General features: G+C 53.4%; 1 protein-coding gene across 9 annotated transcripts in view; it reads left to right on the forward strand.

Annotated features, from left to right (window-relative positions):
* The window catches only part of MEF2B (myocyte enhancer factor 2B), a 30,827-nt gene that overhangs the window by 14,663 nt on the left and 1,139 nt on the right, over positions 1–15,025 (forward strand). For all 9 annotated transcript variants that reach the window (XM_037029033.1, XM_037029035.1, XM_037029034.1 and 6 more), the window contains 5 exons: positions 12,025–12,107; positions 12,821–13,024; positions 13,946–14,080; positions 14,563–14,710; positions 14,870–15,003. In XM_037029033.1, coding sequence (XP_036884928.1) covers positions 12,025–12,107; positions 12,821–13,024; positions 13,946–14,080; positions 14,563–14,710; positions 14,870–15,003 — 704 coding nt within the window. The remainder of the gene's footprint in view (positions 1–12,024; positions 12,108–12,820; positions 13,025–13,945; positions 14,081–14,562; positions 14,711–14,869; positions 15,004–15,025) is intronic.

Here is a 15,025-nt window from a genome sequence, read left to right on the forward strand (position 1 = left end):
GCTGTGGGTGTACCCTCATGTGTCACGGCCCCAGAGCCAAGTGTGGTGTGACCATCTCTGTGTGCCTGTGACTGCTATGACCGTCACCTTCCCCTTGTGGTCTATGCCTCATGCAACAAAAGTGGGGCCTCTGCTGGACCCACAGGGTGCCTGCCCATGGGGTAGGCACAGAACCCTGAGGTGGTGGGTCACAGCTCCTTTAAGGGGGGCTACCACTTTCTTTGTGCCTGAGTGTCCCCGTGTGGGACATGGGTATAGGAACAATATTCACCACCTGACAAACTTGCGGCTCTTACTTTCATGGTAATGGTTCCCCTCTCTCTACCTTTCTCAGATATTGGTCAGCAACTGGGGTCCCTGGTCACCCCCAGCCCCCAACTGCAGACTTGAGAAGTCAGAATTAGCTGAAGCCTCCTGCCTAGCCTGACCAAGAAATCCTCCCTGGGGGATGTTGGGACCTGTGGCTCTTTGGCATCTGGGTACAAGAACTCTAAGACTCTTAGGGTAAAGGAACTAAGTTCCAAAAAAGTATTTAGACTCAGAAGGACTGGTGTGTGGGGTTTGAAGTCAGGCCCACCCTCTCCTGTCCCATGCCTGCCTCCTATCACCTGTGTGAGCTGAGGAGTGAACCTTGGCTTACAGGGAATGACATTTCTGGATATTCAGGGCCCCGGGGTCTCACCCAGGAGAGCTGGAAGCTGATTATCTGATCTGAAGTCTCCACTTTGCTGGAGGAAGGACTGAGGCCAGGTACAGACACCCAGGCATCTCAGAGAAAGGATGGAACACAAGATGGACCCCCAGACCCTGAGAGAAGAAAAGCTAGGAGTGAGGGGCTCCAGCTCTCTGTGTGGCCTCAGACAGGTGGCTGCCCCTCTCTGAGCTCTGTGGCTGCCCCTGTGCCCTGGCATTTAAGCTCCATCTTACTTCCCTCCCATCTCTGATGACCCAACCAGGCAGATACCTGAAAAATAGAAATTAAAAGGAAAAAGGGAATTAAAATCATTTATAACCTCAACTCAGACGCAATGAACGTAGACATGTTAGGTGTTTGGGCTTCTGGAAGATTTGAGGCACATGCATCTGGAGACAAATGTGACTTTTCAGAGAGCATTTATCATACACCTGGGATCCCATTTGGGGTGAGAGCTCGTCGCAGCCCAGTCCGTGAGGTATATACACAGAGGTTGGGTCCCGTTTCTGAGCTCTGAAAAGTATCTCTCTGGATGTGTATGACGGGGATTTGTGAGGCTGCCCCGTCACCCCAGGCTTAGGAACAAGTGTCTCAGATCGCAGTGGTGCCCAGGCCCACTTCCCAGACGGGCTGGCCACAGGACAACCCTGCGGTACAAGACCAGGCTTGAGTAGAGATCTGAGGGGTCTTGCCCTGTGGCCCTGGGAAGAAGCCCGCTTCCTCCTGTGTAAAACAGGGCGGCTATCTCCGCTTCACTGGGCTGTCTGTGGGTCAGGTGGGCCATGTGTATAAATGAGGTGGTGTGTGGGCCCAGGCATGAGGTGCCATCTGAACTGTGACCAAGCAGAGGTGCCTAAGAGCCCCATGCAGAGCCACCCCATCCAGGTCCACCCCACCCCATTCTCCGTCGAGGGCCAAAGAGACCTCAGGTCCAATGGCTTCACTGGCCTGTTCTCCAGGCTGAGCTTCACCCAGGGTCAAAGTGGGGACCTTAGAAGGGAGTAATCAAGACTGGTTGGCACAATGAACCACGGCTGTAGGCGCAGGACTGTGTTGTCCACTTTCCACACCCACAGCCCTCCCTGTCTCCTGATGGATGCTGTCCTGGCCTCCCGCCCACACAAGGCTCCTCCCCACTGCAGCCACTTGTTCTGCTGGAAATCCTGAATCAGACTGCAGCACTCCCTCCCTCACACACCCTTCACGGCTCCCCATTGCTCTATAGTCCATGCTCCTACCCTGATCCCCCAGGCCCCTTGCAGCCTCTGTGCCCTCTTTGGTCTCCATCTGCCTCTCACTTGCCCTGTTCCAGCCACACCAGCTTCCCCTGCACCTGGAACCTTTTTAGCACATTCCTGCTCAGGGTCTTTGTACCTACCATTCCTTCCACGAAGCTGTCTGTCCCCCACAGACCTACATGGCTGGTGTCCTCTCATCCTTGAGGCTCCCTCCTTTTCAGAAAAGCCGTTCTGGACCCTCTGTTCAAAGCAGCTCCTACAAGCACCACCCACTGCCTCCCCCCCTGTTGAATTTTTTCTTAAAGACCTCTGTCCCTGACACAGTTGTATGTCTGTTCCTACCTCCCCCACAAGACTCGGCAATGGGGGAGGCCAGGCTGAATTTGTCCTCTCCCTACCCTTGTGTCCCCTGGCACCTGGTGGGCTCTCAGACATTTATGGGAATAGAATGGGGCCCAGGGATGTCCCAAGGCCCTGTCTTGGAGTCCCTGCTGACTGTGTCTTGAGTCTGTGGGGTTGTGGGCTGAATCCCTTCTGCCCAGCATTGACAGATGTGCTAATTTCCCAGACAGGGAGGCCTGGGCCTCTGGGGATGAATTTCTGGGGCCCCCACGGGGAAATCTTTCTCTGGAACAAAGAGAGGGAAAATTTGGGCTGTTCCTGCAGCTGCATTGCGGCTTTGGGGACCTTGCTGGGGGCCTTGGGTGGCTCTGGGCTCCAATCTGCCTTGGACAGCAGCGTTGGGTTCTGAATGTAGAGTCTCTCTGGCCCCAGGAGTCAGGATCCCAAGTCCCTCAGGAGATTGGATGGGGCAGCAGGCCTCCATTTGCATTGTCTGTGACAGAGAAGCCGGCTCAGTGTCAGGTGAGCATGTGCTAAGCTGGGCCTGCACGTCCTTGGGACGTGGTTTCTTCCGATGTGGCCGTGGGACCCTAGCAGGGTCAGTCCCTCGGCCTGAGAGGAGCACAAATGCCACCCAGTAGGCTTCTGTGCAGTTGGCTCTTCAGAGCAGGGATTTCAAACTGGAGGTCCGTGGGCCAGATGGGAGCCTCAAATGTGTTTTGTGGGTCACAAGGTGTTTAAAAGAAAACTGAAACAGTTGCTAATGTTTCTTCCATTTGCAAAGTCAGTGTTTGCTCATTCATTTGGGAAGGGTGACTGGGAGCCTGCTGTATGCCCGGTGCGGAGGAGGCCATCCTTGCCCTCACAGAGTAGAAATCCTCATGGGGCTGGGGGCGGGGGGGTGGGTGGGCACGACACACTATTGTTGAAGAAAGCAATGAAGAAGCACCAAAGTATCCATTAGGGCTAAGTGCTGCGGGGAGAGAGGGATCCTGCCTGGGGAAACTGGTGCTTCCAGAAGCAGGGGTTTCTGCCAGGCCTCAACGGACAGCCACTCAGACCTGGGCATTCCAGGGGGAGGGCACAGCCTGGGCTCTGGGAAAGTGGAAGGGCTATCTGGGGTTGGTGTGTCAGGTGCCTGGAAAGGGACAGAGGTGGTCTGAGAATGTGCTGGTGCTGGAGGCCTCCCCAAGAGTAGGGACAAGGTGTAGGAGGAGCTCACGGGTGCCCATTGTACAAACAGGGAAACTGAGTCTTAGAGCACTTCAGGCAATGAGTTTGTGGTGGAGCCAGAATTTGAACCCTGGTCTGGCCAGGTGCACAGCTGCAGCCTTCACCTCTCAGTGCATGGCCACAGTGGGCCCTCCAGGGAGCAGGCCTGGGGAAGGGTCTATGAAGGTGAGTCCCAGTGGGTGTCAGTTTCCCCATGGGTGCCAGAGGGAAGTAGGGACAAAGGGACCCCCCTAAGGGGTCTTCTCCATATGGAATATTCTGAGCTTCTGGAATTCAGAGCTGCATATGGGTGATATGCCCTACCCTCAGACCCCCAGCTCTTTAGGGGTGCTGACTATCTTGCCTCAGGAAGCCAGAGGGTGGGTGACACCATTGTAGGGAAGAGGCCTGACCTGTGTCTGGGGGCCTGCACATTATGGGGGACCAGCTTGGTGGCTGCATGTGTCTGGGGAGCTCTGAGGGTCTGCATGTTGTTGGGGGGCCTGGTGTGTTTGGGGGTATTTGCATGTATTTGGAGGTCTGTGTGCCTTTGAGGGATTGGCATGTGCTGGAGGCATAAGTCTATGTGTGTTGGGGGATCTGTGTTTGGGGGATGTGGGCTTTTGCAGAGTTATGTGGTTTTGGGGGGTATGTGTGTACTGCAGACTGCATGTTTTGGGGTATTTTGTATGCAGAATCCACATGAGTTTGGGTGACACATGTTTCTGGGAATCTGTGTGTTTTAGGCACCTGTGGATTTCTTTTGGGGGGCACTTGGGGCTCTGCATATATTTAGGGGAATCTTCCTACCCCTGCTTCATCAGTCCGTCTGAAGAGTAGGACCTCCCCACCCGCTGTTTCCCAGCCTTCTTCCATCTGCCTGGAGCCCTCACACTGGGCCCAGTGCCCTCACTTCCTGCCGAGGAGCAGCAATCCAAGGGCAGGGCCCAGTGACAGGGGAAGAAGAAAAACAGTGTCTATGGAGCACCTACATCTGAAGCCCCCCTCAACTCAGGCACCCCTCAACTCAGGCACCCCTGACTCCCCATTTTCCAGGAGACAAAACTGAGGCCCAGAGTATTTTGGCCACAAGGGAGACACTGTTGGAGCCCACCTCATCCCCAAGGACAGGGATGGGGCTCCAGGGGCTGCTGTGGGCTGAGCTGGCCCTTAGGTCACACACAGTGCCCCCAATCTGAGGTGCCACCTTCCAGGCCCCAGGGAGGAGGCAGGCTCAGGTCCTAGCTGGAAGGGGGGGTCATGGGCAACTGGGGTCAGAGCCACTAGAGCCCTCAAGGGTGGGGGGGTCCTGGCTTTCCAAGGGGCTCTTCCTGTCGCCAGTAATGAGGTACTTGGGGAGCAGGTGATGAAACCACCGCCTGAGTTGCATGAGGCAGGCCCCTGGCCTGATTCGCTGCAGCAGCCCAGGAGCAGCGCCCCCTCCCCGCTTCGCCGAGTCCCTGTGCACCCTCACCTCCCCCCACCACCCACCTGCCTCTCACTTCTCCTTTCCTACCCTCCCTTCCCGGCCTGGGTCCCCAGCAAGCTGTGCAGCCTCTGGGCTCAGGGGTCTGGCAGCATGCTGTCGCTCATCCCCCCTATTAGAGTCCCACTGGGAGACAAGAAGAGGAACTTGATTCGTTCCTGATCTCTTCTCTCAAGCACTCACTGCAAAGCCTTTGAGGCCATGGTTCTGAGACAGATTTTATAGGGGAGGAAATGGGGGTTTGATGTTGCCAAGCGTGTCCTGTGCTTTTAGCCATGATCTTGCAAGATGGCATGCTGATTCAGTGTCCCCGGTCCCAAGGTGCAGTCTTCCTGACTTCTGAGAGGCCACAAGACAAGGCTGAGAGACACTTTCCCCACCCCCCTCCTCCCCAGCTGGTGGAAGAAGAATTCTTACTCCCATTTACAGGTGAGAAAACTGAGTCCTCCATGGAGCGAAGCCAGAGAAGAGGGTCAGTGGGAGGGTGACATTCATTTCAGCTCCCATTTCTATCATCAGGGGTCTAAGGGGCCTCACCAGGCCAGGAAGTGACAGTCAGGCCTGAAGGACCCCAGAGATGTTTGTCAATTGACTTAGTGACCACATGTCTCAACATAGAGAGTTGATGATACTCCAGAAACTTATGAAAATCTTCCTTCATATCCCCAGTGCCTCCCGGCATAGTGTTCAGGCCAGGGACCCTGGACTACTCCCCTACCTCCCCAGGCATGTGCTATCAGTGTGTCCTGTCCCCTCTATCAAGTGCTGGTCTGTGCACTTCTGCCCACCTGCATCCCCATCTCAGTTCGGGGCCCCGTCTCTAGCCTGAGTACCTGCCCTAGACTCTTCCTGTCACCTCACTCCTGCCTAGCCGGACATCGCTCCCCATGGTAGCCAGGAGCAGGCAGGAGCTTTTAAAAAAAAAGAAATTTGATAGAATTAAGTCATAGCAATCATTTTGAGTGGAACTAACGAATGTGCACAAACTGAACATATCTCTGTGCCCAGACCTTGAACCAGAGCACAGAACACCCGCGGCCCCAGGAGCCCCGCTGCCCTGTCACAGCACCTGCCCTCGCGGCCGCTGTGCCAGCAGGCGTCCACAAGCGCACTCCGCCTGTTCTGAAACGTCATGTAGTGGACTCACACCGCCTGTCTCCTCTGTGGGGTCTGGCACTGGCACAGGTCTGGGAGATCCCCCAGGTGGCTGTGCGGGGCTTGAGTGCATCCTTTTCTCTGTGCTATGTGGTAGTCCATTGTAGAAACTACCAGAAAGTATTTACTAGTTCTTCCATTGAGGGCATTTGGGTCGTTTCCTGTTTGGGGCTATGATAAATGAAGCTGCTGAGAACACTCTTGTCTGTGTCCTTTGGTAAAGCACAGACTCATTTCTCTTGGGTGAATACCGAAGGTCCCAGGGCAGATATATGCTGATGTTTAGTAAAAGCCAGTTTTCCACAGTGGCTGTACCTCCTTCTCCCACCAGCAGCACATGAGAGTGCTAGGGGATTTTTAAAACTAAAAAAATATCCCAACTCTGCCCTGTCCCCAAACTCTCCGTGTCTTCCCATTGGCCTCAGCACAAAGCCCACAAATACCTACATGACCCAACCCCTCAATCCTCCCCACCACCATCCTCCTTGCTTCTTCCCTTTGCCACACTGTCAAGCCATACGGGCTTCTTTGATTTTTTTCAAAACGCTAAACTCACCATCATTCTGACTTTGGCCCCTGCAGTTCCCTGGACGGGACCACCCTCCCCCAGCTCTTCCCACCACTGACTCTCTGCCTTCACATTTGACTGTCTCTTATGCTCCGGGTCTCGGCTCAAATGTCTTCTTTTCAGATAGGTCTTTCTCGAAATCCCTGGCTAACAATGCCATTTTTTGTAGTCAATACTTCATTCTTTTTGGACCTGGGCAGTTCCTATTGTTTTCAAAGGTCTAAGTTAGTTTAGATAACATTGCACTTTCCTGTCCTGTAAGGTTTGGTAAAACAGTCATAAAACCATCTGAGCCTGTTGTATTTTTATGATAGGTCACTTTTCTAGCCATCTGTGACCGCCGGTCTACTCTCTACTTCTCATGAGGTTCTTTTATCACAGTGATTGGGACATGGTTGATCTTAACAAATGAAGCATGAGGGTACAAAGAAAGGGGTGGGGAGGGGCTGCTGTCTCAGCTTCAGATGCCCACCTCACTGCCTGTTTGCTCAGGATCCCATTCAGTCTCTCCACTGAGGCCCAAATACATGCTTCTTCCTCTGAGATGCCCTCTTGGATTTCTCATGACCCTCCATTCCCTGTCGATGGGTCCATCTCTCTGCCTCTCTGCTGGGCAGATGCCACAGCCTTTCTGCTTTCTGACTAGATGTTGGTGTGGGGGGTGCACAGAAGAGGCTTCCCCAAACCTCAGCCTCCCTTCTCGTGCCTGGCACATTCAGCAACCACCACCACCTCCCCCCAGCAGTTCCGATCACGCCAACATCTGGAGAACTGGCCGCTGGTTTGTCTGCGGCTCGGGGTGGGGATTTGCATGTAAGTACAAATATATATGCACACCCTGGGCCTTCCACCCCCACATTCCTTGGCTGGCCCTTCACACCTGGGCCTGAGACAGGTCCACTCAGTGGTTGGATTTGCATGCGCGTGTATTTCTGGGTAGGGAGTTAGCTGGGGGAGTCTGAGAGGAAGTTGTTGAGGGAAGCTGTGGGGAGTTCAGACGTGTCTCCTTTGACCTGCTCTATTCACCGAATCTACTCAGCCACCCTATATCTTATCCTGAGGGGTTTCCAGTCTGGAGGAACCGGAGCTGGGTATACACATTCCCAGCCCCTTGGGGTCAAAACTGAAAGGAAGGATGGGGCTGTTGCAGTCCAGACTGAGGGCAGGGGTGGCTTCCTGGAGGGACAGATTTTTTGAGCTGCCATTTGAAGCATGAAGAAGATGGCCAAGAGCCCTGATCAGTGTAGCTCAGTTGCTTGGGTGTCATTCTGCAAAGTGAAGGGTTATCGGTTTAATTTCTGGTCAGGACACATGCTTAGGTTGTGGGTTCAGTCCATTGTCTAGGCACATTTGAGAGGCAGCCAATGGGTGTCTCTCTCTCTCACAATGCTATTTCTCTCCCTCTCTTTCTCCCTCCCTTCCCTTCTCTCTAAAGAAATAAAGAAATAAAACCATTTTAAATATATAGAAGATTTATCATTTTTTAAAATTTAATTTAAACTTTTTAAAAGATTTTATTTATTTATTTTTAGAGAGAGGAAAGAAGGGAGAAAGGGAGGGAGAGAAACATCGATGTGTAGTTGCCTTCCGCACACCCGACACTGGGGACCTAGCTCACAATTCAGGCATGTGCCCTGACTGGGAATCGAACCAGTGACCCTTTGGTTCACAGGCCAGCACTCAATCCACTGAGCCACACCAGCCAGGGCTAAATAGTAAAATCTTAAAAAAAAAAAGTTGGGCAGGTGAAGAAGGTGCTAAAAGGCTTTCCAGGCAGAGATAGCCTAGTGAAGGCAGAGGAAGGTGGGCAGCGGCTGATGGGCAGGGCCAGGCTGGGAACTGAAACTTTCTCCTGATGGCAATAGGGAGCCATGAAGAGTGTGTGAGCAGGGAGGGTCAAATCAAAGCTTTCTGTTGGGTTGATCCCTCAGGGGCCAAAGCTGGGGACAAGTTTCATTCCTGGGTGAGGACTGGGGATTCCAGGGTCATTGAGAGTCAGAGGAATCAAACCCCTGTGTGAGCCCATTGGTGCCTGTCGGGCCTGGCCCCAGAAATAGCGGAGGACCTGGTGCCTTCTGGAGGACCCAAGGAACCCTGGAGTACAATGACTTTACCCCGAGTCTCTGCCCAGGTGGATGCAACCCTGGCCTCCCCTCCAGCTTCCTGCCATCTCTACCCCGCACCCCCTCCCCATGGCAGCCATAGAAAAACATACCAACGGTAAATCAGACTTTGTCCCTTCTTACTCAGCCCCTCCCATGGCTCTCCGTCACCCTTAGACTCAAACTCTCAGCCGTTCCCCACAGCTCAGAGGACCCAGAGTGGCCCTGCCTCTGCCACCTCTCCCCCCAGCCGAGCTCCACCCTTGTTGCCTTGTCACTCGCCCCCCCTCAGGGCATGTGCACCTGCTGTTCCTTCTGTCTGCAGCTCATTTCCTGTCTTGGCTCCTGGGTCTCAGTTCAGAGAGACCCCCTTGACCTTTTGGCTCTTGGGGCTCCCCCATTATGTGTCCCCTGCCATAGCAAGGATGTCCTTGTCTAAAATGGGGACAGGCTGAGAAGTCGGATATTCCAGGCCCAGATTCTCAGGTTCAAGTCCCGTGTTCCCATGGGACCCTAGGCGTGGGGGGCATTTCCGGAGTCATCTTGGCACTGGGACCTCCGGACCAGTGCCCCTGTCTGCCCCCAGGGACCCATCAGCGCGAGAGCAACACATCCCAGTCGTGGGAACTCGCCCGATTCCAGCCAGGGATTAAAATTAGCCCCAGAGGTTAAATTTAGCAAATCATTCTGGAGCTGGGGGGCTGGCTCTGGGCTGTCACCAGCCAGGCTCTGCGTAGTTGTGACTGCTCAGAAAGCCAGTCCAGGGAAGGTAGAGGGCACTCCGGGGATCTCACAGCAGACCACGTAGGATGGCATCTTACCCTCCTGGGCCCTGGGACCCTGGGAAGCAGATGTGGCTACTTGTGACGACAGACCTACAGTGCCGTCCATTTCCCTACACTTCCCCAGGGCATGTTTCCAGGTCTGTGCCAGCTGCTCTGCATTTCATACCCACCTCACTCACAGAACAGCAATGTGAGGCCCACAGAGAGGCGTCCCTTCCTGAGGGCTGCCCAGTGGGTCAATACTGGCTAGGACCTGAGCGCAGGCCCACTCACCCCGGGCAGGCCTGTGATATGGCTTCAGTCACCTGTGACATGGAAGCAGCTTGGGGTAAAGTGTGGTCACACAATTGGTGGAGGGGTGTCAGGGATCTTGGGGGCCTTGGGGTGGCTGACTGTACAGCATGATGGGTGTCACTCCACAGGCAACACGATTTCTTCTTTCCAAGGATCCCTGTGTGGTGGGCACTGGGGGGGGGGTGCCCGGACCCCAAAATGCTCCTTCTTTGGGAGACATGCTACTCTGACTGAGTGGCCCATTCTCACCCCTGGGGACTCCACTAGGGGGATCTGAGATCCCTGTGAGGAGGGCCTGAGGTGTCTCCCAAACTGCTCTGGACCCAAAGTATGGGCTGAGGACTCCAAGCCTGAGGCCTTTCCAGGGTGTCCCCACCTCCTCCGGGCAGAAGGTGAGGCAGGGTTGGTTTCTGTTATTTAAAAAAAGATTCTTAACCAGGGCGGGTGGCTCAGTTCATTGGGGAATCACCCAGGGAGTGCGTGCAGGTGGTGGGTGAGGTGTGACAACCAGTCGTTGTCTCTCTCTCTCTCTCCCATAAGTGAACATATCCTCAAGTAAGGATAGAAAAATAAATAAATAAATTTTAAAAATTTAACAGAAAGGATCCGTAATCACTAAGGGGAAAAGTTAGAAAATTCAGGTAACCAAAACCAAACAAAAAAAGCCCTGACTGGTGTGGCTCAGTTGGTTGGGCATCGTTCTGCAAACTGCAAGGTCGGTAGTTCAATTCCCGGTCAGGGCACAGGCCTGGGTTCCAAGTTCAGGGCACATAGAAGGAGAGGCAACCTTTGATGTTTTTTTCTCTCTTTCTCCCTCCTTTCCCCTCTCTCTAAAAATAAATTAATAAAATATTTTTAAAAAATATTTTTGCTTTTGATTTTAGATAGAGGGGAAGGGAGGGACATAGAGAAGGAGAGAAACATTGATGTGAAAGAAAAACATCGATTGGCTGCCTTCCTAAAGTGCCCCTACTGAGGACCGAACCTGCGACCCAGGCACATGTCTTAACTGGGAATCGAACCAGTGACCTTTCAGTTTTGGGGGACGATGCCCAGCCAACTGAGCCACACCAGCCAGGGCAATAAATAAAATCTTTAAAAAATATCATCACCTGAAGGTATATTCTTAAAATAATTCTTTAAAACATGAAAAAAAAAGACACAAAGGGCCACGCGTTATATGGTTCCGTTCACGTGAACTGTCAGTGGTTGCTGGGGCTGAGGGAGGGGGTGGGGAGTGACTGCTCATGGGAATGGGGTCTCTTTTGGGGGGAATGAAAAGTCTTTGGAACTAGATAGAGGTGATGGTTCTACAACATTGTGAGTGAACTAAATGCCACTGAATTATGCATTTTAAAATGGCGAATTTTGTGTGATGTGAATTGTATCTCAGTTTTTTAAAAATGGAAAACCGACCTGTACATTTCCATCAGATGGTGTCTCTCATAACAAGCTTTTCCTTTTAGTCTTTTTTCCACACTCAGTGCAGTTTTTAAATGTATGTTTGTTTGTTTTTTGCCGGGGGTGGGGTGGGTAACCGCAGCCCTTGATCTTGTTCAGGGGGCTTTTGTGTGTTGAATGAGTGAAAGGTCCCGGTGGGCAGACCAGGCAGTTTGGAGGCTCAGGATTGCTGAGTGCTGGCTGCATCAGGTGTCCCTCTCACCTGGCCTGTTGAGGGCTTTTAGGCTGTTGCCAATATTCCTAAAAGCAGCGCATATGTGACACCTGCTATGTGCCAGGCAGGTGTAGGTTAGCTCATTTTGTCCCCAACAACAATGAGCAGTACACAACACGGTCACCCCTACTGCACAGGTGGATGTCCAGGGAGGTCAGTCTTCCTCAGGTACCATAGTTACGGGGGGTGATTTTTTAGATGCTGGGGCAGGAGCACCTGTACTTCCATCTTTAGCTCTGGGTCAGCCTTGTCCTCACGTGAAATTGGTGCAAAGCTGTTTATTGAGCATCTCCTGCATTCTGGGCTGGCTGAAAATGGGGGTGTGGGGATGGCCCAGCCTACCTGCGTTTCCCCCATCACCTCAGCTCAGAGCCAGCAGGGGAAGGTGGAGCAGAGAAGGAAGGCTGATTGCCTGCCCCCCCCCCCCCCCCCGCTTCACCCACGCACTCCGTCCTCTTTTCTTTCTCCCCCAGACCAACAGTGCTCTGCCCAGCCTAGGACAATGGGGAGGAAAAAAATACAGATCTCACGCATTCTGGACCAAAGGAATCGGCAGGTGAGATCACTGGGTGGAACAGTGGTTGTGGGAAGGCATTCGTGGCGGGGGATGAGGCCGGGGGAAAGGTCTGGTCGTTCTGAGGAACTGCAGGGGAATGGGTCCTGATGCCAGGTCTGAAGCTTGAAACGTAGCATTTGCTCACTTTTGTGATTTATGGAAGCCCTGGTCAGAGAGGAGATGGAACTTGACATAAACACACCCGACTCAGAGGGCTGGACCAGAGGGAGGCATAGAACGGGGGAAGCTCAGAGAGGGTATGTGGGTTCGGCCTAGGAGGCTGAGGAAAACATCCCAAAGGAGACATCAGTTGGGCTGGGTTTTATTTTTTATTTAATTATTGTTCAAGTACAGTTTTCTGTCTTTTACTCCCATCCCAGGCCACCCCCACAATGCTCCCCACCTCCCTCCCATTTTCCCCCTTTGTTTTTGTCCATGTGTCCTTTATACTTGTTCCTGTGAATCCTTCCCCTTTTCCCCTGAAATTCTCTCCCCTCTGGTCCCTGTCAGCCTGTTCTGTATTTCAGTGTCTTGGGCTGGGTTTTGAAGCATCAGTAGAATTTTGCCAGATTGACAAGTGAGACATACAGCCAGAAAGAACAGCTTGTGCAGAGGCACAGATTCATGAGGCGTGTTCAGGAAACTGCTAGGCCCTCCCCCGTGCCACTTCAAATCCTTGTCTTCTCTCGCTCACCTGTGGGTCCTGGGTCTAGGTGACATTTACCAAAAGGAAGTTTGGGCTGATGAAGAAGGCCTATGAGCTGAGTGTGCTCTGCGACTGTGAGATCGCACTGATCATCTTCAACAGCGCCAACCGCCTCTTCCAGTATGCCAGCACGGACATGGACCGTGTGCTCCTGAAGTACACGGAGTACAGTGAGCCCCACGAGAGCCGCACCAACACCGACATCCTGGAGGTACCCTGGGCCCTGCTTCCCAGGCCCACGAAGCCAGCACACTGTGCTGGCTCAGAGACTAGGGACTCTTGGTTTATACAAAAGTGTTGCAATCTGGCTTTGCTGCCAGTTACAGCAGGTTTGGGGGTGATGGAGTGTCCCTCCGGGGTAGTTACCTGGATGGTAGAAATAAAAACATCAACCACTGCACATGGACAGCTGCACTATGTGCCCCTCACACACATCATCTCATTTAATCCTGTTACCCATTTGGTGAGCACAGAACAGAAAATAAATAAATACAAGGCACAGTGGAGCAAGCAGACCTCACTGAAATCCAAGACCATGCAAGTCATTGGTCTCAGGTAACTGAGGAAATCCTATAAAATTGTCCTCAGGTGCTCAGTTTCTTGACATTTGTTGAGCACCTACTGCATGCAGGCTCTAAACTATATGCAGATCCAGGGTGTCAAACTCATTTTCACCGGGGGCCACATCAGCTTCATGGTTGCCTTCAAAGGGCCGAAATAATTTTAGGACTGTATAAATGTAACTACTCCTTAACAGTTAAGGAGCTGAAATTACAGTTGGCCCTTTGAAGGCAACCACGAGGCTGATGTGGTCCCCATGAAAATGAGTTTGACGGCCCTGATGTAGATGCAGAATGGAGATACCCAGGAGGAGTGTTGGGACAGTGCCAACAGGCCTCGGTGGGTCTCTGGTTTCAGAGCAGGACAGTCCCTCTCTTGCACACACTTGCACACACTTGAAACTTACCAGATCACTCACTGGGGGCTTTGGTCAATGGGATTTTACTGGAACAGGCTGTACCTGCACTCTGCCCCACCCATAGAGCTGGGTAGGTCTCTCCCCTCACCTGTACAATCAGATTCCCTGGCTAGGATGGGAGAAGTTTTACCCTGTTATGTTCCCTCCCCGCAGACACTGAAGCGGAGGGGTGTGGGCCTTGATGGACCAGAGTTGGAGTCAGATGAGGGACCTGAGGGGCCAGGAGAGAAGTTGCGGAGGCTGGCAGGTGATGGGGGTGATCCAGCCTTGCCCCGGCCCCGGCTCTATGTAAGTGACTCCCTGTCCTGCCATGACTGTGGCCCTCTCCCCATCTCCTAGACACATATGGTCAAGGCTAAGACCAAAAAAGGGCCAGGAAGCCTAGAGTTTGGTGGTAGGTCTCTGCCTGGATAGGCAGGAAAAGTTTCCTGGAGGAGTGGGCATTGTAGCTAGGGCTTTGAAGAATGAATAAGAGTTCAATAGGCCTTCCTTCCTTCCTTTCTTTCTTCCTTCCTTCCTGCCTGCCTTCCTTCTCATTCATCAAAGACCTGGGAGGCCTATGATGAATGAGAAGCTGCAGCCCTGGGCTTGGCTGTTGAGGAGAAACAGATCCAGACACAGGCGTGCCCAGCCATATGAGATTAGGCCAAAGGGAGTAGTGAGGGCTTCTGTAAGGTGGAGACTGGCCCTGAACGCATTGGGATATTGTCTTGGGCTTGATGCCCTCACCTCCTCATTCCTCCAACCAATCCTGTCCTCTCTGTCCTCAGCCAGCAACCCCTGCTATGCCCAGCCCAGACATGGTATATGGGGCCCTGCCCCCACCGGGCTGTGACTCCAGTGGGCTTGGGGAGGCCCTCCCTGCCCAGAGCCGCCCATCCCCCTTCCGGCCAGCAGCCCCCAAAGCTGGGCCCCCAGGTAAGCATGAGGCACAGGCAGGAGCGTAGGGGAGAGGATCCCATGGGGGTGGGGATCTTGGCTCTAACCCTGCTTGGCTGTGTTTATCACCTCTGGACCTGAGATTTCAGTAGATGACGTGTCTGCCTGCCCTCTATCCGGGGGTCTCCTGCTCCACAGGCCTGGCCCACCCTCTCTTCTCGCCGAGCCACCTTGCCAGCAAGACACCACCACCCCTGTACCTGACAGCTGACGGACGGAGGTCAGACCTGCCTGGTGGCCTGGGAGGGGGCCGAGGGGGACTGAGCACCTCGGTGAGTGAGGGGAAGGAGTGTC

The sequence above is a fragment of the Sturnira hondurensis genome, unplaced genomic scaffold (genome assembly GCF_014824575.4).
Source record: "Sturnira hondurensis isolate 20B ecotype Veracruz unplaced genomic scaffold, ASM1482457v3 Scaffold0020119, whole genome shotgun sequence".
Taxonomy (NCBI): Eukaryota; Metazoa; Chordata; class Mammalia; order Chiroptera; family Phyllostomidae; genus Sturnira; species Sturnira hondurensis.